The following is a 25,524-nucleotide window of genomic DNA, read 5'->3' as shown; positions in this document are numbered from 1 at the left end:
ACCCTTTACAGTTATTTTAATTATTAATTTATAAAACTAGTGAATCACACATGAATTAAAATGAGTCATCTACTGTGAGGAAACGAATGGGTGATGTTATTAAAACAGTCATTGTATGATATCATTAAGACACTGTATGTTTTGTTTGAATAACATACAGCATAAACAAAGGAAATAGTTTCCTGTTTGCATTGTGTGCTAAAATGATGGGTTCTACACGCATATTAGCATTGAGAAGAAATTTTGCTCTTATAGCTTTGTTTCTAGTAGCTTTATGTGCTGGTATGTCACCACAGTGTTTGGATGAGAATGGAGACAAGGTAGATTGGTAAGTTTCTCTTTTAAAGTTTTTGAAGGCTTATTTATTGATTAAAAACTAAGGCAATGATTAGGTGTAAAAAAGGTTAAAATAGTGTAGCAGAAATCAAAGAAATTACCTTTGGAAGGCATTCAAAGTTCCTTTTTTGAACCAGCTTAGTATTTTTATACTAGGTTTCTTATCAATACGTAAACTTTATTTGGTCTTAGTACGTAAACAATTAAAATATATGAGTATCCCAACATTGCTATTTTTCTATTGCAGGTACTATGTCTACAAATTGCCACGAGAGAAGAACCACATTAATCCATTGATACGTAAAGGGGTTGCATACATGTATCTTACTCCGACAAACTTAAGAGCGGGATGGACATTATCTAAGCTTGATATTGGTGATCCAAAATCAATGGTTGGCAGGACTTTATCTCCTTTATACCAGGTAAAGGACCTAATTTACTACTAGCATTTACTTACAAAAATACTTAAGTACTTTTAAAACTTTAAGGAGTTTAATGTTGACTGTTTGTTATACTACTCTATTGATTAAATGTATTTAGAAATGCTTACATAATTTTAAATAATAGAAACAAAAAATTAATCAAATCAAATCAAATCAAAATATTTTTTATTCAGAGTAATTTTTTTACAAAAATATTTCTGAACGTCGATACTAAGGTGCCTACCACCGGTTCGGGAACTAACCCGGCGAGAAGAACCGGCGTAAGAAACTCGCACGGGGCCATCTTTTACTAAAAAGATGGAAAATTACAATTTGAACATATATAGTGCACCAAGGCTTTAAATGAATATGTCAATGGGCGCTGCTGGTAAAGAAGAACTGTCAAAAATGACGTTTTTGTATGAAAACAGCGCTAGTTCCCCCTCTCGCTACGTTCATTTAAAGCCTTGTCGAACTGTAACAATATTATGACTTAAATCTATTTACAACAGGAATTATAAAGAGTATTCAAGTAGCCTGTAAGAACCACCCTATTCCCAAGGTGTGTTGTCGTCGATGAAATCATTGATTTTATAATAAGCTTTAGTACACAAACGTTCTTTTACAACTTTTTTAAATTTATTGATAGAGAGAATTTATTGATAGAGAGAATAAAAGTTTAAGTGATAAGTATTTCAATAGCTGCTGAAGTTTTATAAAAATTGGTCAAAGATTGCCAAAAACTGACAATCTTATTATGTATTTTCACATTTCAGAATGCAAATACGGTATCTGTAATATACAATGATCAGCCACCAGCACCTGATGGGAAGATGGATCTACTTGAAAATGTAGCCGAGATGTACTCAAAAACTAAAAAAGGTTATTCTTATTTTTGATTTACCTGTAAAACATAGTTTACCTATTCATAAATGATAATAATACAGCCTTTATACCTTTTTATTTGGACAAACAGTATAATAATAATTTGTTAAACTACTTATTTAATTTTATCTCAAACTGAAATTTAATGTAAGTACATAATATTACTAATATATTATACTACAATATTTCAGGAAAAACAAGGTTCAATTCAAAGAACAAGTATAAGAAATTCAAACTGAATGACAAATACTATGATGATTACGACTTGGCTGAGATGTGTAAGATGCACTCTAAGTTAATGAAGACTAAAGCAGAGGGTGGTCATACGAAGGGTGTGATAGTGGGTGATAAGAACAATGCACTATGGCTGGTGCATTCCGTGCCTAAATTCCCTCCTGTGCCTAACAGTAAGTAAAAATATATTGAGTTGTTAATAAAAATAAAAGTATGTAAGAAGAAACCATGTAATGTTATGTTACTGATAATACTTTTCTACTATATTATTCCATTTATTGTTACATCCCTCTTACTACGAGTAATATACAAATCTATGCTGTATACAACATAATGCATACAATTAGTACAAAACACTGTCTAACTATAATGTCTACACTCTACGTACACGCAGTGTGGTTTGTATTGTTTTCTGGTGTAAATATTTTATAACTGTTTTTTTTCTTGTTAGCTTTTCTTTTTAAGATTATGAAATATATTTTGTTAAGTGTAAGCTTCCATATTTAACATATAATATTTTAAAAATTTCAGCACATGGACCTAACGTAACTTCCTACAGTTATCCAGCAACGGGTACAAAATATGGACAGACCTTTCTCTGTACGTCTGTTCATACATCTACATTGAATCAAATTGGAACTCAGCTGAAATATAATGAACCACTTATCAACTACCATAGCATACCTCAGGAATTAGAGATTGAGCTGCCCAATATCATGGAAGTGATACAAAATAAGACTGTTGATTCTGCTCCTTGGTAAGATTCAGATTCTTATTATTTTAGTATAAGCTAATATTTATTTTGACGCGACTATAAGGTTTTGAGAATCTGGATCTTTTTTTAAAAGAAGCACAATTAAATAATAATGTTGTTGTTTAATCTTTGTTGAAAAGGAAGCAGATGAAGAGAAGCAGAATTAATATACAAAAGTTAAGGTTTTTAAAAACAACTTATAAAACTATAAAAGCATTTTAGTATGATGTTTGATCACTGGTTTACCAACAAGCATATTCCTTAATCTTATCTTTAGTCTAAAAATAATGAATCACTCCCTGCGGATCCCACCAAAGGAATACACACTGCGCATTTTTGCCCAGCGATCTTATAGTTTTGTTCACCCTATACATATTATGATAATTTTCAGGTACCACATAGCGAGTTTTGAGACACTAGCAGGTAGAAAGTTTATCTCATTTGCCAAGAGCGGCATGTTCAATGACGATCTCTACAGCGGGCTCGTGGCTGAGGTGCTACAGACTGATTTGCTTGTGGAGTCCTGGACCAACGGTCCGGAGACCTTGGACTCCGAGTGCAATAGGAGTTACCAGTGAGTATTTTGTGTGGAAAGTTTTACAAACTTTTTTAATGCTAGTTTGAACGATGTAAAGACTAGAGTTTAGAAAACCTAGTGGCAAGTCAACATAATTAAAAAGGAAATTGTCTCTTTAGGATTGCTAGATTTTTACCCTCTGTCAAGTGTCTGCTATTAGCAATGTCATTGTTGTGTAGTTAAAATAGCATTTTGTATCGTAGTGCTTTATTGTAAAGAATCAATGATATTCTATGTTACTAAGTATTTTAGAAACTCATTGTAAAGAATATTATATGAAGTCCAGTAACAAGTATATCACCATGGCAACCTCCATCCAACTCCCGCTCATAGATAATATAATGTAGAATATATATCAGCTCTCCCCCGCTATTCCTGAATGTCAGGCAAAGGGATGAGCCGCTCTAACTGCCGGCGTCAGGCTGTTCCTGAACCCGTGCGGACCTCGTAGTGTAATAGGCCCTGGCGGCGTAAAATAGTTGGTAGCCGCCTCCTCCTCCCTTACTCGATGCATGTAATAATTATTACTGTAGTGACTGTCTTCTCGTAGGTATATCATATTATAATTCAGAAATGTGTTTGTGTTGTCAAATGTTAATACATTCCTTCTTTTCCTCTTATTTCTATTCGCTCCTTCTTTGTCTTTCCATTTGTGCTTATGTATTTTTAATTTTTGTTCTTTTTTTTTCGAGTATCTCGGTTCCATTCCAGTAAAGCATTTAAAAGTGATCAGAAAAGCGTATTTATTATTTTCTCTTTTCAACCCTTCTTTGAAAGTAATTTCTTCTTTGTTCTCGTTCCATTCTATATCATTTTTGTCCCAAGCGTCCAACGTCGTGTTTTTTACTTCTAGAAATGTATTGTATATTTTGTTTTCATTTTGTGTAATAAGTCCTTTGCCTGAAGAAATTTCATTCTGCATGTTCGAATGTAGGAGGTCCTGTACTATGTTCGGCTTCGTAAGTATATATTTCAATGGCTCCCGTAAGATACCATCAGTATTTTCCTCAAGGTAAGGTGCAGGTGAATCTTCAAAATTATTATACGTAGTTTGTAAGCTCCCTTCGTTTACAGACTCTTCCGTTATAATATCGCAGCGTGTTCTCTGTTTTAACGTGTGATTGAGCTCGGTTTTGCATATCCAGTAGTTTTACTTTGATGGAAATAAATTCCTCTTCAATGTTGTAACTAGTTTCAATCTCAGTATCCAGTTCTTCATCTGGTACTTCAGATATTATATTGTCTTGCAATTGTCGAATTATTTGGAAATCTTCGTGTAAGTTCTGTAGTCTGACATGAGCCTCCGCGTAATCAAGATTCTCATGTTTCTTTAAGTATGATTCCCACCTCGTAAATTGTGCTCGTGTGGAGGCGCGAATCCTCTTCCAATGCTCCAAGTTCGTAGTCATCCTCGTCGCCAACTCTGTTGTGTAGTTAAAATAGCATTTTGTATCGTAGTGCTTTATTGTAAAGAATCAATGATATTCTATGTTACTAAGTATTTTAGAAACTCATTGTAAAGAATATTAAGTACCCCGTACACGGTAATTCAGCATGACCATTCATTTACGTGAATTACATGCTGCATGATGAACGCTCATTTTTCATCATGCAGCATGATAATTCAGGAGGATAATTCAAGAGTATAATAATAATGTTATTTACTAAACTAAATAATACGTGGGAGAGCCATGCTTCGGCACGAATGGGCCGGCACGACCGGAGAAATACCACGTTCTCACAGAAAACCGGCATGAAACAGCGCTTGCGCTGTGTTTCGCCGAGTGAGTGAGTTTACCGGAGGCCCAATCCCTTACCCTATTCCCTTCCCTTCCCATCCCTACCCTCCCCTCAGGGGCGTCTTTCCCATAGGTGCAACGTGTGCGGTGCACATGGGCGCCGCGGTCCTAGGGGCACCGAGCGCCGCTCGCACTTGGCGCGCGCCCACGCTGGCCGGCCGCCACGGCCCACGCTTTATTGACCAACGTAAAAAGAACTCCAGTTTGCAAACATTTTTGGGTAATTTTTTTTTTAAAGAAGGCAGGTCTCTGTAGCCCTGACGTCACTGCGACCCATGAGGATCTATTGTGACTCCTTCGCACTAGAGTATCATCCCCAACCCAATACTGCTCATAAATTGAACGATATGGTTGGGGTTGGTGCCACGAATTTCCTCTGTGGACGAGTATTCGTGGCGACCAAGGTGCCTGTTCCTGCTCTGTAGTAGAGCAGGGCAGTCGAGGAGAAGGTGAATAGGTGTTTCATCCTCCTCTTCACAGAATCTGCAAGTCCTAAACAGAATGGGTATTTGTAGCATAATTTTTGTGTAATATCCGAAGCTCTTCTTATATTTGTAGAATTACAACAAAGCAAGGCGCGCCATTAGCGGCTCGGCTTTTGCAATATAAATATTATAATCTTTATTTTTCAACGTGAAATGAACCTTAAATGTGAAAAGCACAGTGTTCTAATTTAGAAAACAAACTGTGCCATGCTGGCTCTTCGGATGTAGAGAAGTTAGAGCTCTTCAATGAAATCGAATAATGAAATCGAATTAATACCGATGTTGTGATGATGTGATGTTTAATAAGTATATAACATGAAATTTAAAGTAAAATTGAAGTACTTACTTAAGCGATATAAAATTTATGTTTTGGGGTTAAGCTTGTTAGGGTCAGTCAAGACATCATGGTCAAAACCGAAAAAAACTTCAATCTACAAACAAATAACAATAGTTTGTTATCTATTTATATTGGAGAAATTTGACAGTACCTATACTAACTTGATGTGCTGTTATAGTTCGTCTGGTGGAACGAAGGAAGCCACCGCTTAGAGTCCTCACCCTCAAACGGCCGGACAAACTGTATTTTTACTTTGTACCCATTTCATTTTGACCGCGCGCGCGCATCTTAGGGGGCGCTAGGGTAATGTTTGCACACGGGCGCCACATGGGCTAGAGACGGCCCTGCGGCTTCCCTAGTACCCTATTCGCTCTTAAAAGGCCAGCAACGCACCTGCAGCTCTTCTGATGCTGCGAGTGTCCATGGGCGACGGAAGTTTCTTTCCATCAGGTGACCCGTTTGCTCGTTTGCCCCCTTATTTCATTAAAAAAATATACAAAATTTTAATTGTTCTCAATAGTTTATAATTTATATTATAAACTATTAAAAACTAATTATTATAATTTATGTTATAAACTATTAAAAATAATAATTAAAATTTAGTGCTGGTGTCTGTACACGGGTGGCGGGGCTTTTGTCATAAAAAACACACTCGTGTTAATAACAAGTTAATTAAAACTAGCGACCCGCCCCGGCGTCGCACGGGTAGGTATAAAATATATAGCCACTAAAAAACTGATTAAAATCGATAGCCTATGATCCTTCACGTGGGCTACTTCTTATCTGTGCCAAATAACATAAAAATTGCCGCAGTAGTTCGCGAGATAAGCCCTTTCAAATTATTTCCTCCGTTTTTTCCGCATTCTTCTATTAATCTTAGCGTGATAAAATATAGCCTATAGACTTCCTCAATAAATGGACTATCTAACATTGAAAGAATTTTTCAAATCGGACCAGTAGTTCCTGAGATTAGCGCGTTCAAGTTAGCCCTTTCAAATAATTTTCCACATTTTCATCTATTTCTTCGCTCCTATTAGTCTTAGCGTGATAAAATATAGCCTATAGCCTTCCTCGATAAATGGGCTATCTAACACTGAGAAAATCATCAAAATCCGTTGCGTAGTTTTAAAGATTAAAGGGAACAAAGGGACATGAGGGAAAAAAAGCGACTTTGTTTTATAATAAGTACTAGCTGTCCCGGCAAATGTTGTTTTGCCTGTTTACCCAGTTTTCCTGCTTTTCTCTTGAGGTTTTTCTGATTTTTTTTTTGTTTTATAAACCTCACGGAGCCCGAGACCTTTCCAACGAATGCAAAATCGTGGAAATCGGTTCGTGCGTTCTGGAGTTACAGCGTCAGGAAGGAAACCCCGACTTATTTTTATATATTAGCTGTGATATTAGATAGATACAGATATGTATTGAAAGAAGTTACATATTAAAACACTATATTGAACAATAAAACTAAAACGTCAATTAATAAACTAATAAAATGAAATAAAAGAAATGCGAAAACAAGTTACCGTGTGGAGCTCGGAAAATTATCTCCTTCTCTATTCTATTATTAAATTTCGAAATTCAGAACAGAAGAAAAAAAACACATACCTATTATATCCGATAAGTATATATTTTTTTAATTTATGTTTAGGCACAGAATATATATTAGTAGTACCAAGTTTAGGTTAAACATTTTAAGAAACATTTCAGTCTAAACTCTAAACTGCCAAAAATTAAAAAAAAAAAATTAGCTCGAATAAATGTATAATTTCACTAAAATATTTCACACACCATAATAACGGAAAATAAACAAAAAAAAACTTGAGAGGTGTCAAAGGACACCCGGGCTTCGATAGGTATTATTTCTTATGTAAGTAATAAAAACCTGTATAGGGGAACTGAAGGCAAAATTGTATATTTAAGGCAAAACTCGTCTTACATCAACAAATATAGCTTTACTATTAATTTTTTTATAGAATATCTTTATTATTAATCACTCTACAATTCCTATTAATCACACAGGCCATTTTGCCTGCGTGTGAAGGTAAAATGGACCACGGTAAAGGGCAAAATGGTCCCAATGCATATGTCATTTGGGGAATACCTTTTACAAATAAATGTTGTGTACAACTAAACTACAATGTGCCTAGAGGAGACAAATCATGCACTGCACCCGTCTTTTTTGTTTTTAGGTTCTCATGAATAAATGTCACATTTTGAAGTTAACCGTTTTACCCCTTTCATTCTTTACATACTATATTAAAGTTAAAATCATGCAGAACACTGTGTCATATCATTAAATAGAAAATATTAGTTACAACAAAAGTGCGGACTGGTCAAAAATTGTGTTTTTTACATCAAAATGTGAAAAAAATATTTAACCGCAATAAAAATCCGCTGTTCCGTATGACAGTTTCGCCGGCAATGACCGAGAACGGGAAGGGCCCGAGTAATTAGTAGCGTTACCAAATAGATGGCCCTAGTAGGTTTCAAGTAATTTGACCGTTCCGTTTTGCCTGAATGGTCCGTTTTGCATGCAGTTCCCCTACACTCAAAAATAGACGTCGCTTCACCGCACTGTTCAATGCCAGAGAGGGGGAGAGAAACAAGCACTACCGCACGGCTTACAACTATTTAGCATTTTTGCTATAGTTGTTAAAGTAACTAGTATAATATGTAAACTGGACCTTCGTTCCATCCGGGTGTCCCTTGACACCTCTCAAGTTTTTTATGATGATAATCTTATTCATTGCACCTTGAATAAATTATTGTACAAATATTTCCGGTTTCCCACACCGGTTTCGGTGACGGTGGCCGGTTTCATTGAGACCATCCCACAGGAGTAATTTTATAGTGCTCAAATGTGTGCACAGTACACAAGAGTAGGTATACTCTCTATTCCTTTTACTCTCCTAGCCCAGTGGGCCGAAAGAACGACACGACTGGCGAAAGATCAGGCGCAGGGCCGACTTTTTACATGCCCATCCGACGCATGGATCATTACTTGTCAGACGATTAGGTGATCAGCCTGCATTGTCCTAACCAATCTTGGAAATAAAATATTGTTTCCAAAGCGAGAATCAAACCCACGACCACGCTAAACCACTGGACCACGGAGATCACGATACGTTCTTGTAAATACTTACCGACGTTTTTTGTATAAATTAAATTGAAAAAGTTATTTCATCATCATCATCATCATATCAGCCTATATTCGTCCAAAAGTTATTTATTAGCAATAAAATATTATATTATGGCAAAATATATTATTTGATTTATTAATTTTGCGCACATTAACAGTTTGTATGCCCTGTTCAAAGAAACGCATAATTTTTTTAAGTGTTCGGGAGCACCACCCTGGAACTGAGTTGTCCCATGGGCATGCCGATGACATGCCGATCGCGCGATCCGCTGCATTATTGCATGACGAAAAATTAAACCACTTGTAAATCAATGTACAGCACGTAGTTTGCATGTCATTCGCGTCATTCACTACAATAAACGATCATGCGTGAATTACAGCACGTAACTCATGTCGTGCTGAAAAATTAAAGAAGTTGTCATTCAATGTACAGCACGTTGTACAGCACGTAGTTTGCATGTAATTCGCATCATTCACTGTAATACACGATAATTCGTGCATTACAGCACGTAATGCATGTAATGCAGAATTACCGTTTAGCGAGCGCATTATATGAAGTCCAGTAACAAGTATATCACCATGGCAACCTCCATCCAACTCCCGCTCGTATAATGGCCGTGTTCGTCGGCGTATTTTTGGACAAACCTTTTATTGCGCATGTCCAAAAGATGTCATGACAACGCCATAACAAGTTGCTGGTGAAGTCGTAAACAACGTCTTAATTGTTTATACATGATTAAAATAATAAAAGCTAAACCTAAATACATAAGCCTAAATTGTCTAACAGCCGCACAAATAATTTATTTAACACTATGATAGCACAGTATAGCAATATTAGTCCCTGTCATATTGCTATACTGTGATGATAGTGTTTGATTATTTTATTCACGGACATAAAAAAAATAATTTTATTTTGGAAAATATGGATATGGATCACTTGGAAAAATTTAAAAATTTAATTGTTTTTTTTTATGAAATAAGAGGGCAAACGAGCAAACGGGTCACCTGATCGAAAGCAACTTCCGTCACCCATGGATACTCGTAGCATCAGAAGAGATGCAGGTGCGTTGCCGGCCTTTTAAGAGGGAATAGGGTAACAGGGGAGGGTAGGGATGGGAAGGGAAGGGAATAGGGGAAGGTAGGGAAGGGAATAGGGTAGGGGATTGGGCCTCCGGTAAACTCACTCACTCGGTGAAACACAGCGCAAGCGCTGTTTCACGCCGGTTTTCTGTGAGAGCGTGGTATTTCTCCGGTCGAGCCGGCCCATTCGTGCCGAAGCATGGCTCTCCCACTGGTTTGTTCATTGCAACGCCACCAACAAATTGCAATTGGGTTAAATGTCAAGTCGTAAACAGTTGTCGTTGCCATGGCATGACATGATTTGGACATGCGCAATAACTAGGTTTTGCAGCGAATGCGCTAAAAATTACATCGACGAACACGGCCAATGTAGAATATAATATATCAGCCATCTAAGTATTAGTTTCAACGCTGGTGTCTATTGGGCGACTGCTGTTTTAAAATACTTAAAGATCTTTGTAGAACTGAACCTATATTCAACATCTCAGAAACTGAGTTGATCACTGTAACAAATATACGTATTTTATAAATAATACGACTTAAAAAATTTTTGATGAAAATCTATTTATACTTTGTGACAACTTCACATAAAAAAGCAATATTATAATTAATAAAGTAAAACGATAAGAATGTTTATTTTGTATAAATAAACATTCTTATCGTTTTACGTTATAACACATTGTTGTTTCCAGGGTCCGCAACATAGAGCGTCTCAAGTTCCCCCCAGCAGGCATGTCGTTCTCGTCGCACAGTGACCACGCCAAGTGGGCGGCGGCGGTCGCTCACAAGATGCTCAACACGCAGGACGCCAAAGTGGCTGACTACTGGCTGTGCGTGGGGGACATTAATAGAGCTGTAAGTAGTTTATGTAACATCCAGGGTCCGTAAGGTGTAACCAGAGCGGCGTAAGGCGTAGACGACGTGGGCGACCGCCCACGGCCTCGCGGTACGAGGGGCCTCGCGCCCCTTGGACCACGAGAATTTTTTTAAAGAATTTACGAGCTTTGATACCCAAATTTGGGTAACTTTTGATAAGTGCATTAATTGTTGAATAAATAATAGTAAATTATTACAACTCGAGACTGACGGCGACCATTGTTTGTGAATTGTGCGACGGGATAGCGATGGACGTTGCCATGGTGACATACAGTTTACATACTTTATAATATTATGGCAAAACAACGTTTGTCGGAACAGCTAGTAAAATATAAAAGTTTGAACATCAAAAAATTCTTTCTCTCAACAAAATTGATCGCCGTCTTGCGTCATCTATCAGGATTCACGAATCAGGGGGCCTCGCAAAATCTTGCCCACATAAAATTTAAATCTTGCCACTGTCCGTAACCTAGCTGTACGTAGTCTAGAATGCTCTGTTTGTGCGGGTGCCGTTTGCAAACTAAATTTGGGGGAAAGTGACTAGTAAAAGAATAACCAGATGCTAAAACAAAATAAAATGCAACGATTTTTCTTTGATTGGATTTTAGTTATTTTATGGTTATTGGTTAATATTATTTTTTTGTTAATATCCCAACAAAATCATATAAAATGACTCGAAACGAAACTCAATGATCTGATCACTCGCAATAATTGGCATAGTCTAAAGTCTAAACTCTAAACATAAGATGATAAGAATAGTATTGTTATTATGAAGGCCAAACTTACGCAAGCCTCTGAAGGATATTAAAAATTACATATAAAAATTAGGTTTTTAGGAGTTATGAATTATGATATAAAGTTATAAATACCTTTATTTTTATTTTACGGGCAAATTGCACACATTCCAAGTTCCAAACTTCCAACCACTGCAACTCTTTTATACTTAAAACTAGATGGCGCCGCTGTAGCCCTACATCGCGCTATCGCTTGTTCGAATGTTTGAGCATAAGAACTTTCGATGTAGATTGCAACTTTGACAGACGGACGGTCCTTAAAAGGGTTCCGTACCGCTATTTTATTAATACAGACCACTTTTTGGGATACAGTGATATTAATATACTGTATCAAAATATACAACAACTATCAAATCTGTTATTTTACGTTTTTTTTATAAGTCGCGGCTGACGGATGCCGGATGCGGCTTGTTTCTAAATTCTATCTGATTAATTACAAAATACACAAAACTGCACATTGTCTGACGTAAGTCGCGGACACGACCTTGAACGTTCGGACGTCCGAACATAATCTGGCTGGCTGGATGTTTTTGCATCCGCGGATTAAGCCGCATCCGTCAGCCGCGACTTATGGATGCGTCCGATAATTTATTTCTAGCTTACTTATAATTAATTTAATACGTTTCAGCTATCTCAAGAATCACGCGGCGGCGGGACAGTGTGCACAGCGGGTCCTATTCTGTGGGGACACTTCGCCCATTTAGTAGACACAGTGCAACCATGCCAGTGACAAGAAACTGTAAATGAACTAGCTATAAGTCACAGATAAGTTATCATTGTCTTTTTATGTAGGTTTTATATTTAAAATCCAGTCGAATAGGGAAACAAAGTAGTACAGTTTAGCAGTGCCGTAAATAGGCGGTGCCACCGGTGCCCTGTGCACAGGGCGTAGACTCTGGAGGGCTCAAAAATGGCCAAACCAGGAAGGAGTATTATTTATTCGGTTTGCTTCCGATAATAGGTCCCGCTGCGCCCCTAGAGCACGATTCCAACATTAAAATAGACCTATACATTGCTTTGGGTAATATAATATTATTACTTATCTAAAAAAGCAAGGGCGCAATAATTGTAAAAGCTCGCACAGGGCGCAAAAAAGACTGTTTACGGTACTGCAGTTTAGTTACCGTTATCTAAGTTAGGTTTAACGTTTAAAAAGCAGGATAAAGGGAACAACAACAACAAGAAGCAAGATGTTGTAGTAGACTTTATTTCTCTATTTGACGACTATCTGCCAATTGGGCGTATTTCAAAACCCAACTTTTAATGAGATTTGAAACGTCAGATGGCACGGGTCATATTATTGTACTTATAACACAATTAATGTTATGAGTTTTAGAACACACCCATACTTTTTATAAAGTAAAATGTAAAATAAAATGAGAGTGTAGAATATGAGAATGAATTTCTATGAATTTCGGAAATCAAATAATATTGCTTTTATGTTATTTACGTACATCTCTTAGTTTTAAGAAAAATGATCTTAGGATATAGTTTCCTTTTCTGTATAGTAAATTAGCTTGATAACTGATAGTAAGTTACCGTTTTTGTGCTGTGATAAGAAATATAATTTTTGAAAATATTTTCAATGTTCGTTATTCTAGTATAGGTAAATTACTTGCTTTGCTTCCTAACATTGAATAACAGTGGGTGAAGCTGAAGCCAAACGAGCGTAATTTTGTAAGTCATGAGTCGCGGAATTTCGGTTGGCAGAAATTCTGCTGCATTCAGTTTCGTAGAAAATTTATATTAAATAGGTAATTTACGCGACCGAAATTCTGCAACTTACAATATTAGGCTCGTTTGGCTTCACTCTAAACAGAGCTTCAAGTTACGGTTCGGTTGAATTTACACTTTTATAGGTCTACCAGAATCTGATGGCATAATTAAAAAAATATCCTTGATCATTGGATTTGCATGTTTCACACACAGAAGCTGCTTCTGCACAGAAGCGTTATAAGGAAAAAAAAGGATCAAAATGTAAATTATTGTAGTGATATTATAACGACACATAAAATCCTCATTAGTAGTTACTGCTCCGGCTTTTTTATTTTAATCTAGTAAACTGGTCAGTCGGTCCGGCTTTACGCTCAGGCAACCCTATTCTCAGGGGTGGCAAAAATAAAAAAACCAATATAAAAAAGAATATTTATTTTAACACAAACATTATTTACATTTGTTCATAACGCCGTATTACTCAACGTATACTGGCTTCACTGGACTTGCTGTGACGCAATTTCCTATTATTTAACAAACGGCTTACCGATATCGAGTGCATTATGAAATATCGTTTATACAATCGTGAAATCGTTAGGTACTAGGTTTTACCCCGTTCGGTGAATTCGGCAGTGGCGTAGGCCAGGAGTCGTCTAACTATTTTGACATGTTATGTGGAACACTTACACACAGACATTTAGTGAACTTCAATTTGATGAAGAGTTTGACAGATAATGTAGCTTATGTCAAAATCGTCATTTAATTACAGTTAAGTAATTAATATTCGTCTCTCAGAGCGGCAATTAGTTTACTAAACAATAATTAATTATAATAATAATCATTCGTATCGATTTTGTATACGATTCTCTTTTGTCTATCCTCTGTATGAAAGAGATAGCTAAAATACTTATAAAATATATTTAAGACTCCTGGAATAAGCGTTTATATGATCGATGAATAATATCTTTAAGATCCACTAGTGCCAATCTGGGTTATAGTTTATCTTCTCTTAATCATCATGCTTTCTCTTTCGGTATGCTTAGATCGAGAGGGATCACACAATATCCAAGGATTAGCTTTAATCCAGACTGGGTCTATGGTTTCATAAATGTAGTGAATAATGATATGAATAAAATATAGTTTCTTCAGCGTAATAGTGAAATAAGTACAATTTTATTGTATCAACAATAAAACGAAATTAAAAGTACCCACTTCATCCACTACCCAAGGTTAAATGGTTAGTAGGTCGAGTAAACAATATTAAGTAAATGAGTATAACAAAAAGAAATAACCTATAAAAGTGCTCTTTATACGGCTCTTTGGATTGGTTCTGTCAAATTCGTTTCGAGATGGAATATATTTTATGTTTTACGATTTTTTTTTAATTTTCGTTTTTTTTTTAATTTGGCACATTGTGTATCAGCTTAACGTGACTATAAGAATATCAAGGGTAGCTTAGTTAAGAGGCGGATTGTAAGAACTAAAAAAACTTTTAACTGATAGTCAACTTAACTGATTATATTTGTTGTCGCCTCCTAAACTACAATTCATATGTCATAAAGCCTTACTAATGCAAGACACGGACTATGCTATTCTTACCTAACGTGCTGATACAATACTACTTAAGTCTCCGATAAATAGATTTATAATACAGGCCACTTGTCTCAAGTGCTAAAGATAGAAGAATATAAAAGATACATTTTATGAGGACATGGAGAATAGAAATTAGGATACTAGGTATGAATATGAAGTGTGCAATGAAAGCTTTCATAACCGTCCATAAAAATAAAATTTGCCACGGTGGCGCCATCTTTATTTTATAATCAATCCGCCTTTTTACTAAAAATATTTGCGACACGTTTACGCTTATGCAAGTTGTTGTCTTTGTCGGTCGAATGGCTTTTCTAATGCGTCAAATAAAGACAACAACACGGATTTGAGTAAGCGTTTAGTTGGTATCTTTATTAATAAGGGGACATGTTTTTATGCACTCTAAAAGGCATAATTAATCCTTATCTCTACTCCCCATGCGCTACGTTATGGTCCAAAATCTATATACCTAAAAGTCCCAGAAACAATAGCAACAAAATGATCGCCAATGCGTTATAATATAATATTTTGTCATCAAATCATCAAGCAAATATCCTCAAGTCGAAACCATATTAAGTATTTGTCTCAAAGTTTAAAAGTATCGGCCAATCAGAGCACATTCTGTCGAAATCATTTTTCATACGAAACAGACCCTTAAGCCAAGAAGTTTTCTTTATCGCTTCTTTATAAAATCGCCGATCAAAATGTATGGAAGTGAAGCGTTCTAAAAGTTATTGGCTAAAGGGTCTGTATATGATTATGTATGTGCCATTTACTTCTTCGATACGACAATCCCAGGAACCATCAGCGAACAAAAAACCATTTTGTTGCTATTACTTCTGGCTCTGGACCACTTTAATGGACTCTCAGGGACGGCATCCTAGTGAACCATGAATCATGCTTCATCTTCAAATAGTACGAGTCCCTCGGTGAGGGTGATATAAGGGCGTCTTCTAGCACCTTAAGGGCCGCGGTGGGGAGGACCTTAGCGCTATACTCGGCGGTCTCACCCGGCATGGTTACTGCACATGTTGTGGAACCGCTCACCTCGGAGTTGGGAGTTTCTGGACGACTGGAATAGATGGGTTAGATTATTAGTTTGTATCGAGAACGTTGAATTTTTTTTATAAAATAAGGGGGCAAACGAGCAAACGGGTAAACTGATGGAAAGCAACTATCGTAGCCCATGGACACTCGCAATATTAGAAGAGCTGCAGGTGCGTCGCCGGCCTTTTAAGAGGAAATACGCTCTCTTCTTGAAGGTTATTGCGTCGATCGAATAATAGCCTGATAGTACTAAAAGTTCAGATGCCTGTAGCTACATTATTAACGATAATGTGGCTACGACAATCTGTGAAATGCTTAGGATAATGTAGTTAAAGATTCAACATTTTGCTATGGCGCGATTGCGCCACCTGCTGCAACTATTTTCTGGAATTTTGCTGGAGATATAAACTTATATGTCAATCATATACAGAGAAGCTTTTGCACGACTGTAGTCATATTTAGGCGAGTGGCGATACTGCAAGACAAAGGCATAAAACGAAACAAAAATCTGCTTTGCCTACCTCGCGGGTAAGCTCACGGGCGTGAGCTGCGCGGGCGGCGAGTATATTTCAGTGGCGGATATATCCGGCGCGTGTAGCAACACCACGCGCAGGCGGCGCGCGCGCAGCGACGAGCGGAGAGCCATGGCCGCGCCCCACGCGCCCCAGCGAGCCGCCGCCGCGCCCGCCTCCGCGCCCGCTTCCGCTTGTGACAGGTGCTCGCACGCCGTGTCGGACGTTAGACCTAGAAGTTATGAGGTTATTTTGCTATGAGTTTTTATGGAAAATTAAAACTTACAAGGATGTTTTGGCAGTTGGGTATGACATTGATCTTGGGGTGGGCATGTTGAACAGGTCTCATTTCAAAGAATGCAATGACAGTGTTGCTATCAAGCTCAAAAACTTATCTCAAGACGGCGTAGCTCTTTTATTAGCTCCGTGTCAATAACCTGAGACCATAAATAATTGAAAGTCGCGTAAATGGAGAAATAATCGCTATTTCACTGTCTGCTGGGGCAGCGGCGAGTAGGCACACTCAGCACAGCAGATGATAACCTTTATCAAAGGTTGTTTCTTAAGTGAAACTCTACAAGATTCTGATACCCGACTTTTAACCTTGTAGGGTTGTAACATGCCCACTTTATCAGTTTAAGACATTAATCTTACCGATGTAGAACAGGCGGCCGGCATACGGATGGTCGGCGGCGGCTGCAGCTAGCAGCGGCGCGAAGGTGCGAGCGACGCGCAGCGCGCCCAGCACGTTCGTCTTGAGCGCCGCCTCCCAGCACGAAGATCCGCCCAAGCCGCTACTGCCCGCCGTGTTGATCACCGCCCACACACCTGGTGATGATGGTGAATGTTGTGAAAAGCACATTAAAACTTTGTGTACGTATGATTTATGGAAAAAAATATCCACAGCCGAACATATAACCTCTTCCTTTTTGGAAGTCGGTTAAAAATATAGCTTATGAAGTATGAGCTTACAGTGGCCTAGGGCCCTAGCCTATGATGTATCATGTAAATTAAAGGAAATGTTATAGTGCACCATCAGGGAACATTCATAAGCATAATATTATGTTAATGGCGGACTTTAAATGTTATTTTATTAGATGATATTAAGACACAAGCCAATGTGCCAAGAAGACTTAACATTAGGTTAGTTTCTGCTTATTCGCAAATTTCAAAATTTACAAAATTTGGTCAAGTTTTTAAGGATACTTGGAAAAAGTGCCATCTATTAATAGCACCTAAAGTTACTATACAATACATAGATGTCGCTACCAACTCTAACGTGCTTAATAAGAAATGTTTAGTTATGACAATAGGTGGCGCTATCTCATGTTGCAACTTTAAATGTTTTGCTTGTATAAAGTGCAGATTTTGTAATTATATAATTAAATTTTAAACAATTTAGTTATTTTTATGTGTTTTTAAATGTTCTTAAAAGGAACTATAGTTGTAGCGATTAGATTACATATGGGTTTTTAACTTTACAAGGGCGAGCACTGCTGGTGTAGTGGTATCATGCAAGATTCCCATTCTTGCGACCCGGGTTCGATTCCCGGGCAGTGCAGGTATTTTTTGCAAATTATTTGGGCTACAAAGGTGTTTTTGCTGATGACTACTGTAGCGGTAGCACGGCGACCAGCGGAAATGCGAAAGTATGGACAAACTGTGGAAATAAATCTAAGGTGCCGTTCCGATCTTTTTTCGTTCCGAAAAATTCAATTAAAATGCCACTTTATGACACACTATAGTATATGTCAATATATAGTATATGTCATAATGTTATTTGAATTTTTAGAACCATAGTCTGTCATAAAGTGACTTTTTAATTGAATTATTCGGAACTAAAAGAGATCGGAACGGCACCTTAAGTTTATCTCCACAGTTTGTGACTATAGTCTGTCATAAAGTGGCATTATAATTGAATTTTTCGGAACGAAAAAAGATCGGAACGGCACCTTAGGTTTATTTCCGCAGTTTGTCCATACTTTCGCATTTCCGCTGGTCGCCGTGCTAGCACTACTGGTGAGTAATCATTATTTTAGACTTGATATACTTTGTTACGCCCTAGACCTCGTAATTACATTTTTATTACTTGCCAAGCGCTACAACAGAAAACGCACTGAAAACAAGCACGTCTGAACGCGCCGTTTTTCGAGATTGTAAGCAAGTAGAAACAATCGTCAACCATGATTTTTATGTTATGGATTTTTTATTATGAAGTTTATTTTTCGAATTTATAAAAAAATACACTTGTAAAGTTTTAACATAAATAATTTGTTAAAATGAAATACTTACCCAAGATGTTGCCTATATATTGTGTTAACTGTTAATTTAGGAGGTCAGCTAACTCCTTGACAAGTTTAAACGTGAAGAAGTTACAAGCATACACACTCACAAACTCATGAACTCAAACTTTACAATAATAGTATAGGATTAAAGCAAATCTCACCATGCTCTCCCGCCGGTAGATGCTGGGCAGTCGCTCTAGCCGCCTGCTCGAGCAGGTCCTCTCTGGTCACGTCCAGCTCCAAGGTTACCAGGCGTGGAGGAGGCTGATCCTCCGGTGTAGCCGCCAGGCGCGCCTGCAGCCAGGAGTCCGCGAGGCGCGCGCCTAGCCCGCCCGCGCGGCACCCGGCGATCACCCGCCAACCCTTACCGCAGAGGTAGGTTGCTATCTGAAAATACATGACGTAACATATTTTATAGGTGCAGGCTAAGGCTGGCCGTATGGCGCATACACAGGTTTTCCGTATTCGGAATTCCGTGAGAATAGCGCAAACATTTGCAAACGCGCCGATTTTACAATTGAAACGTCACGTGCTGAATTCGTTCCTTTCGGAAAAAAGCTAATACGAGTATGTGCGCCAGTTAATGTATTTTCTATTTATTTATATGCATTCGGATTTCCAAATACAGAATCTTATAAATAAAGTAAAGTTTATTTTCAAGTGCGTTAACCCATCAAACCACATAAGCTCTCCGGTGAGCCGGTGAGCGAGACACAATAGAATAACAATATATTTTCAAGAATCCACGATCGAAGGATTAAAATAAAATCCTCTCAGCTGCGGCCCTGCGCTTATAGTTCCATATTCTGCGCTGGCCGCTGACCCTACAAATCCACTCTAAGCGCCACGAACTCACCGCGATCAAGCCGCGGGCCGCCTACAATCTAGTGATCGCTGTTACCTGCAGGCCCAGCGCCGTGTCGACGGAGGTGACGAGGAGGGTCTTGGCGCTGTCCGCCGGCACCAGCTCGGCCACGCGCACCTTCCGCAGCAGGTATAGCAGCAGCGCGCCCACAATGCAGCATAGTGCTGCCAACTGCAGTCCCAGGGACAGCCACGTTAGAGGGTCCATTATACCATTTTATGTCTGGAACAAAAAAATACGTTGTTAATATCATTGCAGTCAGTTAATAAGTTACGGGCAATATCTAGTGGGCAATGAGCCCGCGAGGGCCAGACCTTTATTCGTTTAATAAAGCTGAAAGTTTACCTGTTTGTGACCTTTACAGAGGTAAGAACGACCAGCATGGAGTTTCGGTCGCGGTCACTTTAGGAGGTATCCAGTTCTGAAGGTCTATCTGACCTTCGAGAAGGAGTAAGTTGAATTTCATAGCTAATATTCTTCGTGGTAAGTGGAGGAATCTCGTCTTCCAGAGCCGGACATAATATTTGTCCGTTGTTTCCCATCCTAAGGCTGTGTTTCCACCAGAGATGTGTTGCGAGGAATGTGTTTTAAGCTCACGTCAATGAAGCGATTCTATTGGTCCTCAAAAACACATTCCTCGCAACACATCTCTGGTGGAAACGCAGCCTTAGACTTTGAGGGTTTCTAGCAGAGGGAAGCAACTGTCAAAATGTCCGGCACTGGAAGACGAGATTCCGTCTGGTCTCCGGACTATGCATGAATATTATAAATTATAATATTATGCTTGCCAGTTCAAGGAGAGTTCAAGTATAGCAGACTTGAACTCCCCTTGAGTACCTTGACACGCTACCGCGTATATTATGAAACCCTAGTTTTTTTTAAATCTTTAATTTAAGGACTTGGTTCACAAACAGAGGCGACCATGTCGTCCTCGTAGAAACCCTAGTTGAAACGGCGCGGCGCGGACGGAGTTATATTTTAAAATCCAAAAAAAAAAATGACGAACATAACTTTTTTGCAGTCGGTTAAAGATTACTTTCAGCCAAAACTTCCGTACATGTCGAACGTTTACAATTGTTTGTATTGTGTGCTACAGCAGAACAATAAGCCTTTTAAGTGATTGGCTGCGAAAACATGGTATAAACGAAACAATAAGTCACAGTGGAAAAGTCCTTGAAAATGTTGCTGGAAAAATGTTTGAGATTACTCGGGAAAATATTCTTCTTAATGGAAAGTTATACTTAACCAAAATAGTGAAAATTACATATTTGATAATATTTGGTGTGGATAAAAAATATTATAATATTATTATGTACCTATTAAGGACCTTACTCCTTTTCTGACTCAAAGTTCCTTTTGTCTTTCGTCCAGGTAAATCGGAGTATACGTAAACACTTAAGAGCCCATATGACCCTAACTTGACTACATACTTTAACCTAGAGATCTCAAAATCTGTAAGGTCTAGAAAACTGATTTTTTGACACAAGTAACTTCAGTTCATAAAGATTAAATGCTCAAGACGAAAACACGATTACTCAAAAAATGCTCGATAGTTTCTTTTTTACAAAAAACCTTGTTTTAGACACATTTTTGCTTGGATCTTCGAAGTTTGCTGTCTTTTCTTCAATATTTTTTAATATCTAAAAACGTATTGATAAAACCTAAATTTGCTCAAAACACTTTTTTCATAATCATTATAGTTCGTCTTTTATTCAAGTAAAACTAACTCGGCGATGATTCCGCGCCGTCCTTTTTCACTTGGCATATGAAAGACGGGCGTGAATGTGAAGAGAGAAGGACGATGTTTGATTTTTAGAGTCAGGTGAGCTCTTAACAGTCAGATAGACAAAAGTTACGAATCTATACATATTATCTATACATATTATAAAACAATGTCGCTTTTTTTTCCCTCATGTCCCTTTGTTCCCTTTAATCTTTAAAACTACGCAACAGATTTTGATGATTCTTTCAGTGTTAAATAGCCCATTTATCGAGGAAGGCTATAGGCTATATTTTATCACGCTAAGACTAATAGGAGCGAAGAAATGGGGAAAATGTGGAAAAAACGGGGAAAATTATTTGAAAGGGCTAACTTGAACGCGCTAATCTCAGGAACTACTGGTCCGATTTAAAACATTATTTCAGTGTTAGATAGCCCATTTACTGAGGAAGGCTATAGGCTATTTTATCACGCTAAGACTAATAGGAGAATGTGGAAAAACGGGGGAATTTTATTGAAAGGGCTTATCTCGCTAACTACTGGAGCAATTTTTAGGTTATTTGGCACAGATAAGAAGTAGACCACGTGAAGGATCATCATTCTTCATTCAGATCATTTTATCAGTGGCTATAATATTTTATACCCGTGCGACGCCGGGGCGGGTCGCTAGTATATAAATAATTTATTTCGTTATGACGCAGATTAAGTTCTATAATATAAAAATAAACCACATCCAGAGAAGTATAATTTCTTATCGTAGTTCATTGAACCGAAAATATATTTCTTCTTGTATAGATCTTACAGATGTGTACCAAATGCAGTAGCAATTAATTTTATACATCATAGTTCATACCATATGCGCCTGTTCTTACGACGTTTGAAGAAATGCATTTAGAACATAATATTATGGAGCTAATAAAAATATGGTTTGAACTTAGTCCATTCGTCAACGGTCTAAGTTCAAACAATATTTTTTTAGGATAATTTTAGGTTTTTAGGATATTTTCTGTAATTCGTTACCTACATTTTTTGACCTACTCAAAGGCCACAATTTCAGTGACTTCCGATCAAAATAAAATTATTATCGCTTTTCATACTATCATTATCTAAGCTATTTTCATGGAAAACCAATGATTGCTGACTGTCTTGTTATTTAAACTCACTCCTTAGTCCTTAGTCTCCTTACTAATAGAGAGATTTGTACTGTCAATACAAACGTATTTTTCGTACGCTTTTCGTTCTTGTCTGTCAAGCGAAGTATCTAACGTATCAGGCAGGAACAAAACATTGTAAAACTAAAACTTTACACAGTGCGCATATATTTTGTATTAATAAGATGGTAATTAAATAACTTTATTAATTAATAAACAAAATCAACGACCTTTGTTACAATTACGACGCGCGTACAAAAACGTGCGAACATGTTTGATTGTCCATTGTCGAGGAAGATCATGGCCAATGTTAGCTTTGTTACACATTCCGAGAACTTTAGAGATACTGTTTTAATATGTACTTAATACCTACGTCCGAATTTTGTGTTCGTTTCCTAGCCTAGTAGACTATTACTGAAATAAAAGCAAGTAAGACTTCTCACAACAACCTATTCATTAAGATTTAAGATCTACTTAGCTGGAATAGAGCACTTAACTTAAGCAGTGTTAAAGTAATCGCCAATAAGAATTATCAGTAATCAGACGATTCTTTCTGGTCGTCTTCCCCCTTCGTCATCTTTAGATCCAAAAGACGCGTCTGAAGTTCTGTTCTTTAAACAACAAAATGAAAAATTTGTGCCAAATGTATCCCAAGAAAAATTAAGCAGCGCTTCGAATGAATGAAGTCAAATGATCCGTCAGATGTGCTTGTGATTTTAAGTTTACAATTTTTATCCCAACAATGCACCAAGAGGAAGATTATAATATTATTTGATCTCTTTAAAGAAAAATCACAATATTCTGCTTTTAACATTCATGAACAGGTTATCTCGTAAATAAATAACTGTTACTTAATTAAGCGTTAATAGTTAAGTAATACTCCCCACACCGGTTTCGGTGACGGTGGCCGGTTTCATTGAAACCAGACCAGGTACGCAGGAGTACTTTTATAGTGCCCAAGTGTGTGCGCAGTACACAAGAGCACTCTCTATTCCTTTACTCTCATAACCCAGTGGGACGGAAGACTGACACGACTGGCGAGAGATCAGGCGCAGGACCGACTTTTTAGATGCCCATCCGACGCATGGATCATCTTACTTGTCAGACAATCAGGTGATCAGCCTGCATTGTCCTAACCAAACTTGGAAATAACATGTTTCCAACGCGGGATTCGAACCCACGACCTCCGGAGTCGAGAGCGACGCTCTAACCACTAGACCACGGAGGCGTTATATATATATATATATATATATATATATATATATATATATATATATATATATATATATATATATATATATATATATATATATATACTAGCTGTTGCCCGCGACTTCGTCCGCGTGGACTTCAGTTTATAGCGCGCGATGTCAACAAAATTGGTGTCAAAAGCTTTTATAAAAAAACCCTGGTACCCCTTAAATCAATACAGCTGTGCAGTGTGCACACAATAAGTATTTCATTTTTTTATATTAAACTTTATACTTTATGCCAAATTTTAAAGCTTATTTAGCCCTCCAATTACACAACTTTACCCATAAACTATTTATCATTGATAGATTTAAGGTTACGTCACTGCAAATAAAGTACTGAGTTATTTAATACCGTAGAATAGATATAACAATCGAAAAAAATCGAAACTTAAAAAGATGATACCACGTCTTATAGAAAGACTTTTGAGCAAGCGTCAGCGCGATGTAGAAGACGCACGGCGCCATCTATTATGAATTGTTGGAACTAACTTAATTTGAACAAATTTACGCATTTTCACCCCCTTACAACCCTTTTTTCCAGTAAAAAAGTAGCCTATGTCCTTTCTCAGGCTTTAGACTATCTGTATACAAAATTTCATTACAATCGGTTCGGAAGTTTTGGCGTTTGGCGTGAAAGCGAGACTGACAGACAGACAGACAGACAGAGATACTTTTGGCGTTTGGCGTGAAAGCGAGACTGACAGACAGACAGAGATACTTTCGCATTTATAATATTAGTATAGATTATGTGCACACTGCATAGCTGTTTTTGGGTATTTTGATTAATTAAGGGCCGCGCTACACCGGAAGCACTTACCAGGGTATTAAAAAGTTTTTAAATTTGACACAAATTTTGTTGACACCGCGCGCTATAAACTAAAGTCCACGCGGACGAAGTCGCGGGCAACAGCTAGTATTATACATAAAATATGTTTAAGATTTTTGAAATTTTATTTTAATACACATCCAAGACCCAGGAACATTGAAAACTTTTTGTTCCGCCTGCGGGACTCGAACCCAGGACCCCCGGGATAAGCGCTGGCCACGCGCAATGCGAATTCATTTTCATCGATATTTTCATGGAAATAAGATATTTTCCCACATCAAAATGTAGCCTATGTCCTTTCTCAGACTCTAGAATAACTGTATACAAAATTTCATTGCAATCGGTTCAGTAGTTTTGGCGTGAAAGCAAGACAGACAGACAGACAGACAGACAGACAGACAGAGATACTTTCGCATTTATAATATTAGTATGGATAAGCAAGAAGGAATATTTTGGTAGATTTTTCACACAATTATTAACACTTAATACGGTTCCCTTTTTTCTCCCATTAAATATAGCCTATATTCAGCAGAAATAGTGTGGATTAAAAAATATGCATTAATATTTCCATCGTGCATCGGCATCGTGGGTATCGCAGACACAATAGATCTTCAATTGTTATGCTGGCAGCCGGCTGCCGCTATTGGAGATTTATAGTTAAAGAAATTAATTAATTATAATAGCAATCAAAAATAATAGTCATTCAAAACTTATTTTAAAAAGTTCTAAAAATATTACTTTCGTAGTCATAAATTTTAAAGCTTTTTTGAAATTAGGATTATAATAATGAAGCACGATAGTCTATATCAAATCAATAAAGCAGCACCCGGCTGTCGCATAACTATTG

General features: G+C 37.5%; 2 protein-coding genes, 1 long non-coding RNA gene and 1 other non-coding gene across 4 annotated transcripts in view; 3 read left to right on the top strand and 1 right to left on the bottom strand.

The window, feature by feature from the left end:
- The first annotated feature begins 24 nt into the window (after positions 1-24).
- LOC121734938 (deoxyribonuclease-2-alpha) lies at positions 25-12,727 on the top strand. The gene is made up of 8 exons (XM_042125583.1): positions 25-328; positions 584-758; positions 1,535-1,640; positions 1,835-2,050; positions 2,409-2,634; positions 3,023-3,205; positions 10,738-10,900; positions 12,344-12,727. Exons 1-8 carry the CDS (start codon positions 204-206, stop codon positions 12,443-12,445), a joined length of 1,296 nt encoding a protein of 431 aa, XP_041981517.1. The 5' UTR covers positions 25-203; the 3' UTR covers positions 12,446-12,727.
- A 1,122-nt stretch (positions 12,728-13,849) lies between these two features.
- LOC121734941 (estradiol 17-beta-dehydrogenase 2) overlaps positions 13,850-25,524 on the bottom strand; it is a 66,926-nt gene continuing 55,251 nt past the window's right edge. Inside the window, exons 2-6 of the mRNA XM_042125587.1 lie at positions 19,764-19,949; positions 19,024-19,249; positions 17,232-17,405; positions 16,587-16,809; positions 13,850-16,090 (exon numbers count right to left, since the gene is read on the bottom strand). Of these exons, the coding sequence (XP_041981521.1) occupies positions 15,874-16,090; positions 16,587-16,809; positions 17,232-17,405; positions 19,024-19,249; positions 19,764-19,934 (1,011 nt within the window). The 5' untranslated portion in view covers positions 19,935-19,949 and the 3' untranslated portion in view covers positions 13,850-15,873. The remainder of the gene's footprint in view (positions 16,091-16,586; positions 16,810-17,231; positions 17,406-19,023; positions 19,250-19,763; positions 19,950-25,524) is intronic.
- LOC121734952 lies at positions 14,049-25,351 on the top strand. The gene is made up of 3 exons (XR_006036805.1): positions 14,049-14,128; positions 20,040-20,049; positions 25,341-25,351. It is a non-coding gene; the product is annotated as an uncharacterized LOC121734952 (long non-coding RNA).
- On the top strand, positions 18,068-18,138 carry Trnag-ccc. Its single transcript has one exon. It is a non-coding gene; the product is annotated as a tRNA-Gly (tRNA).

The sequence above is a fragment of the Aricia agestis genome, chromosome 16 (assembly GCF_905147365.1).
Source record: "Aricia agestis chromosome 16, ilAriAges1.1, whole genome shotgun sequence".
Lineage (NCBI taxonomy): Eukaryota > Metazoa > Arthropoda > Insecta > Lepidoptera > Lycaenidae > Aricia > Aricia agestis.
Note: the sequence above shows the minus strand (reverse complement) of the source record. Positions and strands in the feature narration are given on the sequence as shown.

Bases quoted from the DNA above. Each gene is read 5' to 3' on its own strand.
- LOC121734938 (XM_042125583.1), top strand. From the start codon at position 204: ATGATGGGTTCTACACGCATATTAGCATTGAGAAGAAATTTTGCTCTT. The intron at 759-1,534 runs GTAAAGGACCTA...TTCACATTTCAG, and splicing joins CTTTATCTCCTTTATACCAG to AATGCAAATACGGTATCTGT. The intron at 3,206-10,737 runs GTGAGTATTTTG...TGTTGTTTCCAG, and splicing joins GAGTGCAATAGGAGTTACCA to GGTCCGCAACATAGAGCGTC.